At 43.8% G+C, this 20,073-nt stretch overlaps 1 protein-coding gene across 1 annotated transcript in view; it reads left to right on the top strand.

Moving 5' to 3' along the window:
* LOC126029986 (zinc finger protein 506-like) overlaps positions 1-20,073 on the top strand; it is a 94,479-nt gene that overhangs the window by 26,904 nt on the left and 47,502 nt on the right. Inside the window, exon 4 of the mRNA XM_049788205.1 lies at positions 14,969-15,066. Coding sequence (XP_049644162.1) covers positions 14,969-15,066 — 98 coding nt within the window. The remainder of the gene's footprint in view (positions 1-14,968; positions 15,067-20,073) is intronic.

Genomic DNA, 20,073 nt, shown 5'->3' with positions numbered 1-20,073 from the left:
AAGCAGCAAGATCGAAAAGAGAAATTACATTCAAGGGAACATCCTTGAGATTTACTGCAGACCTGTCACCAGAAACACTCAAGGCCAGAAGGCAGTGGTGGGACATAGTGACAAAACTCAATGAAATAAATGCTTTGCCTAGAATACTGCACCCAGCAAAACTCACTTTCAGGTTTGAAGGAACAATACATAGTTTCACAGACAAACAACAGCTCAAAAACTTCACAGACTCAAAACCATTCTTAAAAGAAAAACTGAACGGCATACTTTAAGACAAGGCTTACCAACAGACACATCAAACTTTAATATAAAGATGGCACTAACTCCCAGGACAATTCTTTCTCTCAATGTCAATGGACTAAATGCACCAGTTAAGAGACACAGAGTGGCTAAATGGATCAAAAAACTCAATCCAACCTTCTGCTGCCTACAAGAAACGCACCTGAATAGTCAGAACAAACATAGACTCAAAATAAAAGGCTGGAGGAAAATCATCCAAGCAAACAACACCCAAAAAAAAAGCAGGAGTGGCCATATTAATATCAGATGATGCAAACTTTATACTTAGGAAAGTTGTAAGGGACAAAGATGGACATTTTGTATTAATCAAGGGATATGTACAGCAGGAAGAAATCACCCTCCTAAACATATATGCACCAAATGAGGGGCCAGCAAAATATTTAATACAACTGTTGACAAATCTGAAAAATAATATCAATAACAACACAATAATTGTGGGAGACCTCAATACGGCATTGTCAACACTAGACAGGTCAACCAGACTGAAACCCAACAAGAATATACTAGACCTGAGGAGAGAAATGGAAGAAAGAGGCCTAGTAGATATATACAGGACACTCCACCCCCAGAAGCCTGGATACACATTTTTCTCTAATGTACATGGGACATTCTCTAGGATAGACTACATGTTAGCACACAAAACATACCTCCATAATATCAAGAGGATAGAAATTTTGCAGGCTGCCTTTGCTGACCACAAAGCCCTGAAATTATATATAAACTACAAAGGGACACAGAAGAAAAATTTTAACACCTGGAAGTTAAATAGCCTCATACTGAATAATCAGTGGGTCCGAGATGAAATCAAAGAGGAAATCAAAACCTTCCTGAAAACAAATGACAATGGAGACACAAATTATCAGAACCTATGGGACACAGCAAAAGCAGTACTGAGAGGAAAATTTATAGCTTTGCAAGCACACATCAGGAAAGAAGAAGGGGCATACCTGAATAGCTTAATGACGCAGCTCATAGAATTAGAAAGTGCTCAACAAAAGGATCCAAAAATAGGGAGGCAGAAGGAAATAACAAAGCTGAGAGCAGAAATCAATGAAGTGGAAACCAGAAAAACCATCCAAAAGATCAACGAAAGCAGAAGTTGGTTCTTTGAAAAAATAAACAAGATTGATAGACCACTGGCAAAACTAACAAAGAAAGAAAGAGAGAGAAACTTGATAACTCGTATTAGGAATGAAAAAGGAGAGATCACTACTGATATGGTAGAGATTCAAAGGGTAATCAGAAACTACTTTGAGAAACTCTATGCCACTAAAAATGAAAACCTGGAAGAAATGGATAAATTTTTGGAATCTTATAATCTTCCACGATTGAATGAAGAGGATGTAGCATATCTAAACACACCCATTACTATTGAGGAAATTAAGAAAGTAATCAAATGTCTGCCCCAAAACAAAAGCCCAGGCCCAGATGGATTTACTAATGAATTCTTTCAAACCTTTCAAGAGGAACTACTACCAATCCTGGCAAGACTCTTTCATGAAATTGAAAAAACAGGAAAACTTCCAAATAGCTTTTATGAAGCCAACATTACCTTGATACCTAAACCAGACAGAGATGCTACGAAAAAAGAAAATTACAGACCAATATCGCTGATGAATGCAGATGCAAAGATCTTCAACAAAATCCTGGCAAATAGGATTCAATGCCTCATTAAGAAGATCATCCACTACGATCAAGTAGGTTTCATTCCAGGAATGCAAGGCTGGTTTAACATCCGTAAATCTATCAACATAATACACAACATCAACAGCAAGAAAAATAAAAATCACATGATCATATCAATCGACGCAGAGAAAGCATTTGACAAGGTCCAACACCCATTCTTGATCAAAACTCTCAGCAAGATGGGAATGGAAGGAACCTTTCTCAATATAGTTAAGGCCATCTACCACAAGCCAGAGGCAAATATTGTCCTCAATGGAGAAAAACTGAAAGCCTTTCCTCTAAATTCTGGCACAAGACAAGGCTGTCCTCTCTCACCACTCCTATTCAACATAGCACTGGAAGTACTCGCTATAGCGATTAGGCAAGAAAAGGATATCAAGGGAATCCAGATAGGAAAGGAAGAAGTCAAGCTCTCACTGTTTGCAGATGACATGATACTTTACTTAGAAAACCCCAAAGACTCTACCAAAAAGCTTCTAGAAACAATAGACTCATATAGCAAGGTGGCAGGCTACAAAATTAACACACAAAAATCAATGGCCTTTCTATACACCAATACTAATAAGGAAGAAATGGACATTAAGAAAACAACTCCATTCACTATAGTGTCACACAAACTCAAATATCTTGGAATCAACTTGACTAAAAATGTGAAGGACCTATACAAGGAAAACTATAAAACTCTGCTCCAAGAAATAAGAGAGGACACGCGGAAATGGAAGCACATACCCTGCTCATGGATTGGCAGGATTAACATCATTAAAATGGCAATACTCCCCAAAGCACTGTACAGATTTAATGCGATCCCCCTAAAGATACCCATGACATTCTTCAAAGAAGTGGACCAGGCACTTTTGAAATTTATTTGGAACAATAAACACCCTCGAATAGCTAAAGCAATCATTGGGAAAAAGAATATGGGAGGAATTACTTTCCCCAACTTTAAACTTTACTACAAAGCAATAGTTATCAAAACAGCATGGTATTGGAATAAGGACAGGCCCTCAGATCAGTGGAATAAGCTTGAATACTCAGAGAATGTTCCCCAGACATACAATCACCTAATTTTTGATAAAGGAGCAAAAAATCCTAAATGGAACAAAGAAAGCCTCTTCAACAAGTGGTGTTGGCACAACTGGGTAGCCACTTGCAAAAAATTGAACTTAGACCCCCAGCTAACATCATGTACTAAGGTAAAATCCAAATGGATTAAAGACCTCGATATCAGCCCCAAAACCATAAGATATATAGAACAATACGTAGGTAAAACACTCCAGGACATTGAGGCTAAAGGCATCTTCAAGGAAGAAACTGCACTCTCCAAGCAAGTGAAAGCAGAAATTAACAGATGGGAATATATTAAGCTGAGAAGCTTCTGCACCTCAAAGGAAATAGTGCCCAAGATACAAGAGCCACCCACTGAGTGGGAGAAACTATTCACCCAATACCCATCAGATAAGGGACTAATCTCCAAAATATACAAGGCACTGACAGAACTTTACAAGAAAAAAACATCTAATCCCATCAAAAAATGGGGAGAAGAAATGAACAGACACTTTGACAAAGAAGAAATACAGATGGCCAAAAGACACATGAAAAAGTGCTCCACATCACTAATCATCAGGGAGATGCAAATCAAAACAACGATGAGATACCACCTCACACCACAGAGAATGGCACACATCACAAAGAATGAGAATAAACTGTGTTGGCGGGGATGTGGGGAGAAAGGAACTCTTATCCACTGCTGGTGGGAATGCCGTCTAGTTCAACCTTTATGGAAAGCGATATGGAGATTCCTCCAAAAACTGGAAATCGAGCTCCCATACGATCCAGCTATACCACTCTTAGGAATATACCCTAGGAACACAAAAATACAATACAAAAACCCCTTCCTTACACCTATATTCATTGCAGCTCTATTTACCATAGCAAGACTCTGGAAACAACCAAGATGCCCTTCAACAGACGAATGGCTAAAGAAACTGTGGTACATATACACAATGGAATATTATGCAGCTGTCAGGAGAGATGAAGTCATGAAATTTTCCTATACATGGATGTACACGGAATCTATTATGCTGAGTGAAATAAGTCAGAGAGAGAGAGAAAAACGCAGAATGGTCTCACACATTTATGGGTTTTAAGAAAAATGAAAGACATTCTTGCAATAATAACTTTCAGACACAAAAGAGAAAAGAGCTGGAAGTTCCAGCTCACCTCAGGAAGCTCATCACAAAGAGTGATGAGTTTAGTTGGATAAATAACTACATTTTGATCTGTCCTAATAATGAGAATGTATGAGGGAAATTGAGAACCTGTTTAGAGTACAGGCGGGGGTCGGGTGGGGAGGAGGGAGACTTGGGACATTGGTGATGGGAATGTTGCACTGGTGATGGGTGGTGTTAAGAAAAATATATTGGGGGCCGGGCGGTGGCGCTGGAGGTAAGGTAAGCCTTACCTGCGCTAGCCTAGGAGACGGACCGCGGTTCGATCCCCCGGCGTCCCATATGGTCCCCCAAGCCAGGAGCGACTTCTGAGCGCATAGCCAGGAGTAACCCCTGAGCGTCACCGGGTGTGGCCCAAAAACCAAAAAAAAAAAATTTGTTATTCAATAATGGAATATAATGTATATACAATATATTATTATATACAATACATTGCATTATAAAAAAAAGTCAAATAAAGGAGAGGGAAGTATGAAAAAAAATTAGAGTCAGTGTGATTAGGCAGAGCTGATTCCAGAGCTGATTCCAGGAGAAAGTGTAGAAAACAAAGTTCTGTTTGTTAGACCACAGGGGTTGGGGTCTGTTTGATCTATGGCAATGTAACATAATATATTCTGACTAATATATAGGGTGAGGGAAAAAAGAAACAAGAACAACTAAGATTTTTTAAAATATTTTCCCATTTTGATGTGCCTTTGCCAAAAGAAAAAGTGTCATAAGATATTACTTGTGCATATGGGGGCAGAGGTAACAAGCCCAAAAATCTACATAATCTCGTTCTAACATGAACTCTAAACACTAAAACACACTAAACACACTAAACAGATCCAAAAAATGGGGAAATTGCCACTACATAAGAAGATATTCAATAAGGGTTATACCTATTAAGGATATACAACTAAAGAAATATTCAAAGAATATATACATGTCTCCTTTAAGTCTTTTGAAATAGTCTGAAGGGAGGGGTGTGAAATCTGGAGCACAGCTTCAGCCTGTGATTTGGTCTTGTGGAGTCTAAAAAAATGGCTCCCAGCAGTCACATGAAAAAAAAAAAAAAAGAAATAGATTTTGAACTATTGGCTGGTTTGTTGGACAGAAGGAAGAAGCATCTGGGATCAAATATTTTTATAAATAGTGAGAACTTATGCCAGTCTCCAAGTCTCCAAACATCTTGGCTAGGCATTGACTGTAGGAGTAATTATGAAGGAAATTTGAAATAACTATATTATTTTTATTTAGTTAACAAAGTGATTTACCAAGATCATTGAGATTTAGCAGCTCTTCATATTTCCACTGATACTACAGTGGTGTTATCTCCCTTTATCAGTACTGCCATCATGCTCATTCCGCCCACCCCTGCCTGCCACCGTGAGAGGCGCAAGGCAAAGTTTAATGAATGCAGTTTAGATGTCATATTCTCAGTGTTGTTGGCTCTATGCTTTGGATCTAGAAGTATACACCTCTCCATATCACAGAAGCCACAGCCCCAGGTTTTCCATTATTTCCCTTGCTGAACATCCATCCTTCCTACATGTCTTTCCCTTTCTGTGCTACTCCTTAAGCTCTGATATCAAGGGTGAGCTAGGCATGTAGACTATGCCAACATACATACTCAAATATTATTTAGAAGACACACATTTCACACCAATTGACGAGCTCCATTTTGAGTATAGTGCCTTATGTACTATTATGTGGTTGTAGTTGAATATAGCTAGTCACATTAAGCACACACCCTGTTTAAACACATAGAGCAAACAGCATACTTTCCCTACCCCTATCCTTTGCTTTTCCTAAACAAAGAAACACACATCTGTTTTAATCTCCTCTTATAGTTCTTTGGCTGACAAAGTACACACCTTATTTTCCCCTAAGTTAAATACCCAGTTCCCTCCTAAAATAAAGTGGGTTTTGCTCCAGAAGTAGCTCATCATATTTCTTTTATTTTTCATCATCTTTCTTTATAAGAGCTCTGCTTGGCAGGATCTAACCTCACCAGGACTTCTAGATCTTAGGCTCTGACTTCATCAGTGACTTTTTCAATTGTACTATTATTTCAACAGCCCCCAGGAGAATGCTGTTGTTATTAATAAAACCTTTACACTTCATGTCAACTGATCATCACCCCACTCACATCTCTCCATGACCTGTAGAACCACAGCGGTTTGGATCCCCTGCTCCAAGTCTAGAAAAGTAAAACCCACCTTCCAAGTCAGGACGTGCCTGGCGCACAGCTGCAGACTGGCCCTTTAAGTCCAGACCGGAAGTCGCTGTGACGTCACAAGCCCTGGGCTTTATTGTGCGGAACTGTCAGTTGGCGGGCTGTGCTAAGGGCTTGAGAACCGATCTGGGGGTCCCCGCGGGCTTTGGGGCGTCTGGAGGGGCGTTTTCCGCCGTTCTGAGTGTCTGGAGCCACAGGATCCCGGTCAGGTGAGCGGCGGGAAGTATTTTTCTTAAGGGAACCGCGGGCTTTGCAAACGCACACAAAGTTTTATAGATACTGGAAGGAACCGATCAAACGGCTGCCAGGGGGTTTCCAGGGACCTCATGTGAACTGGGGGGAAGAGGCCGCAGCCCCCAGAGGGGAATCTGCCCCTTGCGCTCTCCCCATCGCTGCCTCCCGAAGCCCGGGGGGATCCAGGACTTGGGCTTTGCAGGAAAGTCAGGCCTGGACAGCGGGGAGGGCGCTGGCCTTGCAAGGAGGCGACCAGGGTCCGAAGCAGACACCCCACAGGGTCCCTTGAGTGAGCACTGATTGCAGAGCCAGGTGAGGCTCAGAAAATCAGAGACAAAGAATAAAGAGACTGTCCTTTAGAGGCTGCTCAGGCTTCTGCAAAGGCAGAGCTCACCCCGATACACATTCTGCAAAGTCTGAAAGCTCCAAGTCCCCAGTGTAAGGGGAGATGCCACCAAGTCCCCAGGGAACGCTTGTCCTTTATTTCAAGTGGTCTTTCCTAGGGTTTCCACCTGGATCAGAGTCTTGCTATTATGGTGATTGCCTGGGGGCAGGTTTGGAGGTAGTTGATGGCCTTTGCTATTCCTCTTCAGATTCTGACCCTGCTGGAGCCTCTTAGGTGGGTCGTTCAGACTTCTCTGGGCTTGCAGTGGCCCTAGCTCTGGCTCTTGTCCTCTGCCCCATCTCTGAGTTTTAATGCATATCAAGACTTATTTGTCATGGTGCAGGGAGACCCCTTCCCTTCCTGTTTGCTTCCAAACACAGAGGAGGAATTTTAATAGCTGTAGATAGGTTGAGACCTGCAGGCACAGTAAGGCTTGAGCTCAAATCCCACATGTGGAGCTCTGGAGTTATTTCCTGGCTCTGTGCTCAGAAATCACTCCTGGCCTCCTTTGGGAACTCTCTGGGATGCTGAGGATCTTACCAGGCCGATGTTGTTCAATGCAAATGCCCTCTGTGCTCTGTGCTATCCCTCTCACCCCCTGGTGGGAAAGGGGGTTACTTTTTCTGTTTGCTTGATTTTTGTGCATCACCTCTCTGTGCTGAGGACTGACTCCTGGCTCTGTACCCAGAATTCACTCCTAGTGGGTTCCAGGAACCCTAAGAAATTCAGAAATTGAACCCAAGGTGCCTGCTTGGATGGTGACCTGATGTATAGCTGAGCTCTGGGAAATTAGTGACTTTGCAGGGACACTGGCTGCCCAGGTTCACTTGTGCTGATCAGGTTTAATATAAAGCGGGACCCTGGGAGCCCCAGGACAGTGGGAAGGAGCTGGAACAGTTTCAGTGTTCACGGGGCCTGAGGTCACATCTGGATGTGAGCAGGCCCATATTTCCACCTGCCAGACAGGAAGCAGGAGGACAGCAGAGGGTTTGTACCCCTGAGTTCCTGTGACAGTGTCACTTCTGGGCTACGTACATGGGGTAGGTGATGCTTTTGCTGGCCTGCTGTTGTGCCCTGTCCTGGATTTCAAGGCAGTGTGGGACCAGGAAGGATGCAAGACTCAGGGCTGTAGTTTCCTCCCTGTAGAGAGAAGCGAGTGCTCCTGAATCGATGAGTGCAGCCATGAAACCAGCAACCTCCTGACTAGGAGAAGGAGCTTCAGCCATGTCTCCCCTTTGTGTCTGAGGTGGTGCCTGATGGTTTGGCCCATTATGGTGTTTCCACCCCAGTCCAGGCAGTAGGGTCCTAGCAGGGGGTTGTGCTCCTCTCTGGTGCTCATGGCTTTGACTTTCCTCTAGGGCTTCAGCAAAGGACCTTGCTGCTGTTCTTCAGGGATAATCCAGGAGGAAGAAGATGGGGCCGAACCGTGTGCCATCCTGTCCCCAGGTAGTGGGTGAGGGTGGACTCCCAAAGGGATGGGGTAGGGGGACAGGAGCCCAAAAGAGTTTCTGGAAGGAATCTTGGCCAGGGTGTGGTTCCCTACAGGGACAAGAAACTCAGCTATTTCAGGCCCCTTCTCTTTGTTTCTTGTGTTTATTTTGTGGGCCCTACCTGGTGATACTTAGGCTCTACTCCTGACTTAGTGCTCTTGGATTCTCTGGCAAGTCTGAGACTCTATGGAATGTTGGATTCTAGGGTTGAGCTCCTGCTAAAATGGACCCTGATGTGGGTGAGGCATGAGCCCTTGGTCTCAGGATTTCAGCCATGAAGCCTTATTCCCACTTCACCTGAGGGAAAGCTCTTTTGTCCTTCTCTCTGCAGAATCTTGTCTTCTCCCTGCAGCCACATTTCTTCTCAGTAAACCAGTTCCACTTTCAAAGCCTCCTCATCTGCTGTCACTTGGCTTTGTGGCTATCAGAGGGAATGGAGAGGAAGGATCTTTCTTTTTTTTGGGGGGGGGCACACCCGTTTGATGCTCAGGGGTTACTCCTGGCTAAGTGCTCAGAAATTGTATCTGGCTTGGGAGGCCATCTGGGATGCCAGGGGATCGAACCGCAGTCCTTCCTTGGCTAGCTCTTGCAAGGCAGACACCTTACCTCTAGCGCCACCTCTCTGGCCCCAGAGGAAGGATCTTTTGAGAAGGCAGAGGGGTTGGGAATTCTGTCACTTCATGCTCCAGGAGGAATTTATTTGGGGGTGAGCCATGAGTGCTCATTTGGACAATGAGAGCTTTTTGTTTTGTTTTGGGCCAAATTTGGTGACACTCAGGGGTTACTGGCTGTACACTCAGAAATCGCTCCTGGCTGGGGAAGCAGATGGGATGCTGGGGATCGAACCAAGGTTCTTCCTGGGTCAGCTGAGTGCAAGGCAAACACCCTACTGCTGTACTATTGCTCAGCCCCAGGACAATGAGAGCTTTATATCACTCAGTGCATCCTTTGATTTCCTACTTTCCCTATTACCAAGGGCAGAGAAGAGCTTTAGAGATGGATTGGGCTGGTGTGGTCTTAGTCTTGTGAGCTGCATCAGAGTTGATTTTTTTTTTTTTTTTTTTTTTTGGTTTTTGGGTCACACCCGGCGGTGCTCAGGGGTTACTCCTAGCTGTCTGCTCAGAAATAGCTCCTGGCAGGCACAGGGGACCATATGGGACACCGGGATTCGAACCAACCACCTTTGGTCCTGGATCGGCTGCTTGCAAGGCAAACGCCGCTGTGCTATCTCTCCAGGCCCCAGAGTTGATTTTTTAATTCCTATGGCTCTGTGCTCAGGTGTTAACTCATGACAATGTTCAATGGATTGAGTGTGCAGATACTGGCCATGAGGTGTCTGTGTGGAAGGCTGTACCTCCAAGAAGCTTCTAGAATCGTGATCTGGTTTTCTGGATTTCTGAGGCTTATTCCTCCCTGCCGAAGGAAGAGGCCAGAGTCCTCCTTGTGATTTGGGAGTCCTGTCCTCACCCCTTGTGCCCAGGTTGCCTCTGGGCCTTGATCCTCTCCTTTGTATGCTTGCATAGGACATGGTGACGTTCCATGACGTGCTTGTGAGCTTCACTCCAGAGGAGTGGCCGTGCCTGGACTCCTCTCAGAGGAAGCTCTACAGAGATGTGATGCTCGAGACCTACCAGCATCTGCAGGCCATAGGTGAGAAACCCCTTGGGCACCTGTGTGGACCAATACCTGTGGGAGGGTTCCTGGGAATAGGCCATAAGGATCTGGGTTCAACTGGGGATGAATCTGGGGTCAAGTCCTTTTGGCTGTTCTAACTCCCCAGACCTTAAATGTATTGCTTAGATGGGTCCGAATTTATGTTTTTCAATGTCATTTCACAGTCCTTAGAGATGGTACATTGTGCTAGGAGCTTTTTCCGTGGCCCCACAAGTGGCCATAAACTTTCAGACATTCTTGGGCCTTATAATCCTTGGTGGTGCTTGAGATTACTCTTGGCTCTGTACTCAGTGCTCATTCCTGATGAGGCTCAGAAAACTATAAAGGATGCTGAGATCGACAGTCAAATGCAAGGCCAATGCTGTGATATTGCTTCCCCACTGTATTATCTGGCCTCTCAATTGGACTCTTTCATTTAAACCTGGTCTTGGGGCAAAGCTCTATGGTGAGGGTGTTTGCCTTGCTCTCAGCTGATATCTATCTGGTTTCCTATATAATCCCCAAAACTATCTGGAATATTTTTTTAATTTTTTATTTTTATTTTTATTTTTTTATTTTTTTATTATTATTATTATTTTTTTTTTTGGTTTTTGGGCCACACACCCTGTGACGCTCAGGGGTTACTCCTGGCTATGCGCTCAGAAGTTGCTCCTGGCTTCTTTTTTTTTTTTTTTTTTTTTTTTTTTGGTTTTTGGGCCACACCCGGTGACGCTCAGGGGTTACTCCTGGCTATGCGCTCAGAAGTCGCTCCTGGCTTGGGGGACCATATGGGACGCCGGGGGATCGAACCGCGGTCCGTCTCCTAGGCTAGCGCAGGTAAGGCAGGCACCTTACCTCGAGCGCCACCGCCCGGCCCGCTCCTGGCTTCTTGGGGGAACATATGGGACGCCGGGGGATCGAACCGTGGTCCGTCCTAGGCTAGCGCAGGCACCTTACCTCCAGCGCCACCGCCCGGCCCCTAATTTTTTATTTTTAATTATGTGAACAATGATGCAAAGAAAGAGGACAAGGTAAAGTTAGAGTGAAGGGGCACTCACCCAAAAACAGAGTTCTCAGAAGAAATCCCCCTGCTGACACCTTAATTTTGATCTTACAGTCAAAGAACATTAAGAAAAATAAAACCGAACTCATGTACAATTACTTTGTCCCTCAAGTCTCCAGATTGTAGTACATTATAAATTTCTTAGTGGTACACCAAGCAATCTAAAGCCATAGAATTTATATGTAACTCCTTAAACTTGAAGGCATAGCAGTTTTTTACATTTCCATGCACATGCATATTAGTTTAAGTGGTTTTTTTTTTTTAAGGTTTAGAGTCAAAGTAGCACAGTAAAAATGGTGTTAGAGTGGCAATTTTTCATTTGCTAGGCCTACCAAAATATGGGGGCATGGGAAAGAACAGCCTTGTCCTAAATACAAGGAGACCCTACCCCTGAAGTTTCCTGACATAAGACCAACTCTAGGCTCCAGGCAAACTAGTTTGTCCAATCCAGGTAATTCTGTAGTGCCACTAGTTTTATTTTTCACACAGTCTCTGTTGTTGGTATCATGTTTCTGCATTGAAGATTCTGGAATCTATATATCCTACATTGAAGTCAGGATGGTGTGGCGTGTCCTCTAATTTCCACTCACAATTAAAGGGCAATGCAGAAAGCCCTGTTCAGTAAGCAGGTCATTGTTGTTAAGTCTCCTCAGTGTTAAGGGAAGACTCTTTTGAGTAGATCGATGTCAGAGCAGCAGTAGGGTCTTCCCAGGTAGAGGATTGCTTCTAGGTGATGTTATAGACAACTTTGGATGTTTCATAGATGGTTTCCCTGGTTCCAGGGTGAATGGAGAATGCCCATTCTTCTGAGGCCTGTGCCAGGTCATTATGTCAATTTTCAGGGTGTAAGGTCCCATTGCACTACAAGATTTATGTGTTCCTATCTCTATTAGATAAGAACTTATTTGTATGTATAGTATTTTCCATTTTAATGTGCCTATGCAAACAAGGAATAATGCCATGTGGCATTATCAGTGCATATGGGGACTGCAAGAACAAGTCCAACATCCCCGTGACTTGGTTTAAACATAAGCATTAAACTGAGGAACTCTTTCACCAAAATTCCTTATTGAACAGTTCACAAAGAGAAGAAAAGATAAAAAGTGGGGAAAATAAACAATCTGACATAAGACAGTGGACACAATTATCACCATTTAAGGGGATATTCAATAATAGCTATAGTGGTTGAGGGAATATATCTACAATATTCAAAGGAGATATGCATGTCCCTTTTATGTCATTAGAGATAGTCGGGAAGAGGGTGCTGAATTCTGGATACCCCTGTGGTCTGTGATTTAGCCTTCTGGAGTCTGCAAAATGACTCCCCACAGTTCCATTGTAGAAAAATGCATTTGAGTGGGAACTAATCAGAAACGTAGTATGGTAGCAACCACAGTTACACAATGAAGGAAGGAAGAGGCCAAGTGGCCGCTGAGAGTAAACAATAGGAAAAGAGTACTGGTCTCTTCCCAGCCTGAGAGTCAATACTCTCATTTTTCTTTTTAATATATAAGGTTTTTAAAATGGAGACCAATGAAGAAAAAAATTACCAGTGAATGTCCCAACATACACCAGTGCTGTAATGGCACGCCTTCCTCCCCATGTGTCCCCTGTTTAGAGGAGGGAAAGAAAGGGGGAAAGCAAGAGGACCACTATAGAGTTCACCTGAGCCGGCACCCAGAAAAGGCCTGGAGTCCAGGGGAGAAGTAGGGAAACGGCTGGGGGCCTGCCAGGCCTCCCAGCACCCCCCAAGCTAGGGAGAAGGCTTCCGGCATGGGGTGTCCCGTAACCCCATGCCTGAGAAGAGCTGGCCTCCTGGAGCAGAGAGAACTGGAATTGGCTCCTCCCAATGCTCCTCCTCCCTAGAGTAGTGGGGTGGAAGCCTACGGCCCCTAAAAGGTCTCACCTTTGGGCCACCTGAGGCAGCACCCAGGAAAGGCCTGGAGTTCAGGTTAGAAGTAGGGGAATGGCTGGGGGCCTCCAGGCCTCCCAGCACCCGCAAGCTAGGGAGAAGGCCTCTGGCATGGGGTGTCCCCTAACTCCATACCTGGGAAGAGCTGGCCTCCCATATCAGAGAGAACCGGAAGCCAGACTATCTGGAATATTTTTTAGTGCAGAGCCAGTGGTGCTTCTGAGCATCACTCTGTGTGGCCCCCCCATCTGCAAATAATAAGTGACTTAATCTTGCCTCATTTTATGATAACCAATGGGGATATGGAGATCAGAGATTCTGTTCATTTGTTCCCTGATTTTGCTTTCATTAGGGCCCCAAACTCACACAGGGGGTACTGTCCCACTCCCAGTCTCTAACCCATGAATTGTTCCTCTGGACAGGGCATTTTGGGGTGAAGCCTGCATTGATTTCGTGTTTGGAAGGTGAGTCCTGGGGAGGCAGCAGTGAGGTGTGCTTGCAGGTGAGTGTGTGAAATGACACGCCCCCTTCCCTGCAAATCTCCTGCATTTGGGTTGGTTTGGAGCATCCTGGCACCTGTGAAATGTTGGTGCTGGGCATTTGAGTTATGTTCCCAGATCAGGGTTTCAGAACTCCACGTTTTCATTTACTTCTCTTGATCCTGAATTCTATGATTTGGAGGTTTGCTGTCTTGGCTATTCTCTTTCTGGTTCTGTTTTTGGGTTTTTAGAACAGAGCCTGAGATTCTAGCCTTCACCCACCTTGCTGCACTATCCCTTTTTTTTTTTTTTTTTTTTTTTTGGTGTTTGGGTCATACCTGGCAGCGCTCAGGTGTTACTCCTGGCTCTATGCTCAGAAATCACTCCTGGCAGGCTCGGGGGACCATATGGGATGCCTGGATTCGAACCAATGACCTTTTGCATGAAAGGCAAATGCCTTTCCTCATGCTATCTCTCTGGCCTCAAAGAAATTGCTCCTTGCAAGCTTGGGGACCGCATGGGATGCCCGGATTCAAACCATCGTCCTTCTGCATGTAAGGCAAACACCTTGTCTCCAGGCTTTCTCTCCGGCCCCTTATCCCTGCTTTTAGCCTGGCTACATAGCCCCTTCTCAAGGGCAGCTGTATGCCCCTCTTCCTTGTCTATCTTTACTTGGCATTTTCCTTGACTAATTGTGGGTTTTTGAGATTTCAAGAAGTGTTTTTTCTCATCTTTAAAAGTGTTTTTGTTTTAGGCCCGGTTGGTGGTGCTGAAGGCTTTCTCTTGGTCCTGTACTTCAGGAATCACTCCTGTTGGGCTTTAAGACCCTACGTGAAGTGGGGATGTAAATGGTCGACCACTTCTAACTAAATGCCCTCTCGATTGTAATACTGCTTTGGACAATTTTTTGAGAATACTAAGAAGTTTTTTGTTTGTTTTTGTTCTAGGATGAACCAGTCTTGCCTAGGGCTCTGTACTCAGGAATTACTCCTGCAGTGCTGGGGATGGGGAGTATATGGGATGCAGGAAATCGAACTTGAGCCAGTCACATGCAAGGCAAACACCCTCCTTGCTGTGCTCTTTCTCACTATCTAAATTTTCAGGTTTAGAAATATTTCTTGTCAATGGTTTCATATTGACGAGTGAGCATTTCACAAAGCTAAATTGGGTTTTGCCAAGCTCCTCACCACAATCCTTCCAACCTTTCCTTTTAGTTTCTGGAGTACCTGAAAACAACATGTATTCACGCCACCTATGTTGCTGCATTTAGCCTTGCTACATTCAACTAATTCTTACATTGCTTCTTTGGTTTGATTTCAGAATGCAGACTACAGAATGCAGAATGCAGGATACATGTTCGGGATTTGACATTTCAGCAGTTAGCCTTTGGACCGGGATCTTCAAATAGGAGTGAGATGGTAAGTTTTGCAAGCTCAATATCAGTATTATTATTGTGGTGGTGGGATAGGTCAGTGCTGCAAGCCCATTGTTTTTCTGAATTGGGGCCCTGGGTTCCATCCCCATCACTGCATCTCTGATCTCTACACTACTGGGTGGATACAAAGCCCAGTGCTGGGAGAAGTTGCCTATTTGTTTCACCTGAGTGCTCACATTAGTTCACTAAGTTTTCCAATGTAAAGAAATTTCAGAATATTTTTCACATCAAAGAGAGATTGCTTTGGGGAGGGAAAGCTAAAAGGAAATATTGTAATTTTTATTGGATTATATGTAAATTTGAGTTGTTTCACTCACTTATCTCTCAACTAAATCCATATTCTTCCTAAGAGCAGGAAGGACCCTTGGTATGTGTGGGGAAGGAAACATGGTTGTCATCCCTGCCACTTTATATGGGCCAGTGTGCCCCATGAAATTATCTTGCAGAGCACACAGCCATGATTAAATTCTGAGCACCATCTAGTTGGGACTTTCCAAATGTAAATAAAATAAAACGTATACTAAAAAAGAAAATCTCACTGATGTTTTAGAGGAATATACTTATATTGAAATTATTTTGGGGACTTCACATTCTTTTTTTTTGTTTGTTTTGGTTTTGGGCCACACCCAGTGGTGCTCAGGGGTTACTCCTGGCTGTCTGCTCAGAAATAGCTCCTGGCAGGCACGGGGGACAATATGGGACACCGGGATTCGAACCAACCACCTCAGGCCCTGGACCGGCTGCTTGCAAGGCAAACACCGCTGTGTTATATTCAGGGTTTATCCATGCTCTGCACTTAGAAATTTTCCTGGCCGACTCTGTGGTCCATATGAGATGCTAGGGATTCTACCCTCTGAACACAGTGGGCCTTTTTTATGGGTACCTGTAATTAGTTATTTAGGCTCACTTATTTTGCCTTCCTGCTCTGGCTGTTAACTAAGTTGTTATCTGTCCTAAGTAAGGACTTTTTTTGTTTGTTTCTGTTTTGTTTTGGGGCCACACCTGCCTGTATTCAGGGTTTAGTCCTGACTCTGCACTCAGAAATTGCTCCTGCAGGCTCGGGAACCCATATAATATGCCGGGGATCAAACCCGGGTTATTCCAAGGTTGGCCATGTGCAAGACACAAGCCCTCCCATGGTGCCATCATTCCATCTTCATGTCCTAAGTAAGGACATTACTTTGATGTTTGTATGTGTCTACAGACATTCACATATATGGAAAATTGTGTTTCTGTGATGGAAATCAGCCATACAGGGCTGGATTTGAATATGGGGACCTCAGGGAGAGAGAAGTAATTAGACTGGCCCTCTCTTGTTCCACAGAGTAGCTGCCAGCCCGCCTGGGACAAGGTTGATTCTGTGCTGTTTGACACAATTTGCAGAGAACCTCCCTGCCTGCATCTTCATGGGAGTGAGGATTCGGGTGACATCTGTTCTGGAGTGGGGCAGAGTACAGAGAGTGTCTTTGCTGCAGCTCCACCATCCATTGGACACAGCACTCCTGAATCTGCTTCACCTAAATTCTGGACAGAGAACCCCACAATGGGGGCTCTTTGGGCTGAGCGAACATCAGTGTTTGCTCCGAGCCCATCACAACGACAGGCTCGCAACCAAATTTTCCATAGAGTGGCGCCACCTGAGTGTAAGCAATGTGGGGGTGCTTTACTTTGTGCTCAGCACCATGATGTTCCCTTGAAAACCCCCAGCACACAGGATCCTTCTAATTCTCAGCAAGGTGGACATGCTCTGGAGCAACTCTCACAGCCTCGTGCCCCTAAGAAAGTCATTAAACGAAAGAAACGTCATATATGTCCTGAATGTGGGAAGGCCTTCTCATGCCCTTCAGACATTACAGTGCATATGAATACTCATACTGGAGAGAAGCCTTACATATGTACAGAGTGTGGGAAGGCCTTCTCTCAGTCTTCACACCTTATTCGCCACTTCATGAGTCATACTAGAGAGAAACCTCATGTATGTGATGAGTGTGGGAAGTCCTTCAAATTTTTCTCAGACCTTAGTAAACATGTGAAAAGTCATAGTGGAGAGAAACCTTATGCATGTGAGGAGTGTGGGAAGACCTTCGGTGTTGCCTCAAGTCTTATTAGACACTGGAAAATACATACAGGTGAAAAACCCTTCATCTGTAAGGAGTGTGGGAAAGCCTTCAGTCGATTTTCAAGTCTTACTTGCCACTGGAAAATTCATACAGGAGAGAAACCATATACATGTCAGGAGTGTGGGAAGGCTTTCACTGAGTCCTCAAACCTTTCTATGCACAAGAGAATTCATACAGGAGAGAAGCCTTATTCATGTCAGGAATGTGGGAAGGCCTTCGCTCAGTCCTCAGCCCTTTCAATGCACAGGAGAATTCATACAGGAGAGAGGCCTTATTCATGTCAGGAGTGTGGGAAGGCCTTCACTTCTTCTTCAGCCCTTTCTGTACACAAGAGAATCCATACAGGAGAGAGGCCTTATTCATGTCAGCAGTGTGGTAAGACCTTTGCTTCTTCCTCAACCCTTTCTTTGCACATGAATATTCATACAGGAGAGAAGACTTATTCGTGTCAGGAATGTGGAAAGGCTTTCACTTTCCTTTCATCCTTTCAGAAACATAAGAAAAGACATTCTTGAGAGACACATCTGGTGTGTACGGAGTGTGAGACAGCCTTCAATTCTGTTTAAACCTTTTCATAGAGACTTAAATGATAAATGGATGGTCTAGCTATCAACAACATGGTTTGCGTTGGTCTTCCAGTGCCTGGGTTTGATCCTCAGCATCCTCTAGGGTTGCCCAAGCTCACCAGCATGGATTCCTGAGTGCAGATCCAGGAGAAGTCTTTTGTATCACAGGTTTCACCACCACCACCATCAAAGAAATATAATTAAAACTGGGGAGAATTCTGACATGTAGAGAATCTTGTCTGATATATAGGAAGTCTTGTTTACTTCTAAATGTTTTTTCTGCAGAAGAAAATGTATCTTTGTGCTTGGAGATGTGGCGCAAGCGGTAATGTGTTTGCCTTACACATACTAGCCTAGCACAGACCGCAATTTGATTCACCGGCATCCATATATTCCCCCCAAGCCAGGACAATTCTTAGCGAATAGCCAGGAGTAAACCCTAAGCATCACCGTTTTGGCTCAGAAACAAAAAACAACAACAACAACAAAAAAGGAAATGTATATTTGGGGCCAGAGTGATTGCATAGCCAAGTAGCACATTTGCCATATAATCAACTGACCTTGCTTGATTCCCAACATTTTATATGGCCATTTGAGTCTGCCAGGAGTAATTTCTGCACTCAGACAGGAGCATTCCAGAGCATCATCTAGTGTAACATTAATACCAAAAAGAAAAAAAAAGCATACTAGAGAGAAACGTATATGTAAAAGGAGGTTGGGAAGGCCTTTTCTGAACACTCACATTATTATATTATAATGGCAGACATTGATTCAAAGCCTCAAGTGTTTTTCATAACTTATTCAACGTAGAAGTCATTACTTTAAGAAATCTTGGGGCTGGCACTGTGGCGCTAGAGGTAAGGTATCTCTGCCTTGGCAGTGCTAGCCTAGGATGGACCGTGGTTCAATCCCCTGGCGTCCCATATAGTCCCCCAAGCCAGGAGCGACTCCTGAGGGCATAGCAGGAGTAACCCCTGAGCATCACCGGGTGTGGCCCAAAAATCAAAATAAATAAATAAAAGAAATCTTATATATTTAAAGCTTTTGGGAAAACTCAATTTATCCTTAATTTTGTATACGTCAACAAAGAAAGACTTTATTCTAGTTTTCATACTAGGACCTGTGCAAAAACCAAGATCTCTCAGTATAGAAAACTGTTAACTGTGACTGAGCAGAATTTTTTCTGGGACCATAGAGACAATGGGACTGGACAATCAACATACCTGGAGCCTGTAGTTGGTCTTTTTATAGTATGCTTCACGGATAGAGGAACTGTGTATCTCTTGGGCCAATGAAATTTTTTTCAAATTTTCCCAACATTTGATGGGAACAACAAGAAGAAAAAGCCACACTTGCCCCTCTGCCCCCCCCCCTTTTCTTATTTTTCTCTTCTTTTAATTTTACTTATATTCTAGATAGAGGCTCTCTCTTTTTAATAGAACCATAAAACTTGAATCACTTTGTTATATCTCATATTTCTATGTCTTTTTACAAATTGAGAAAAGGAGAAAAAAGTGGATGGGGTCCAGTGGCCAAGTGGTCTCAGGAACATTGAGTGATAACAACAAAAAAAGAGGTCAGATCTAAATACATAAGCCAAAGTCAATGACAACAGACTGAAGAGCCCAAAGTATATTAAGCTAAACACAAAATGTACCTGTTACACTGGTAGTCCAGAGGACTCGTGTGGGGGATTGGGATGCATTCATGGAACTATGGTGGAGGGCGGTCAACACTGGTGGTGGCAACGGCCCTAATTCACTGTGACTATGTAACTGAACTACAACTGTGAAAGATTTGTAATTCACATTGTTCTCAATAAAAAAAGGGAAAATTTTTGTATAGGTCAAATCTTTCATTCTGCAGTAAATGTGTATGATACATGGGAAGGTCTTCAGTTTTTTTCTGAAACTGTATTAGATAGCACAGGTCTACCGCAGAGAAGACGTGTACAGAATGAAGAAAGTTCTTCACTTGATCCCCAACCCTTGCTATTTAAAGGAAAATGGATATTTGATAGACATATAAGAAAGGTGGGAACAATATAGTTCAATCCTCAAGCTTGATTGTATTAACATTCATATTAGTCAGGGCTAGAGTTCTGTGAATTGGGCATTTTTTTTGCATGTGGCTAACAGACCTTGATGTGTAGCATCCCATTTGGTCCCTCATGCACCACCAGGAGTGACCCCTGGGTGTGGAGTCAAGAGTAACTCCTGATCATCGCCAGATGGGACAGAAGCAAATATACCTTAATAAGCATGGAAGAAATGTGTGGAGGCCTTTGCTCAATATGCAGCCCTT

The sequence above is a fragment of the Suncus etruscus genome, chromosome 15 (assembly GCF_024139225.1).
Source record: "Suncus etruscus isolate mSunEtr1 chromosome 15, mSunEtr1.pri.cur, whole genome shotgun sequence".
NCBI classification, from domain to species: Eukaryota; Metazoa; Chordata; class Mammalia; order Eulipotyphla; family Soricidae; genus Suncus; species Suncus etruscus.
The sequence above is the reverse complement of the archived record's forward strand: the minus strand, read 5'-3'. Positions and strand labels throughout refer to the sequence as shown.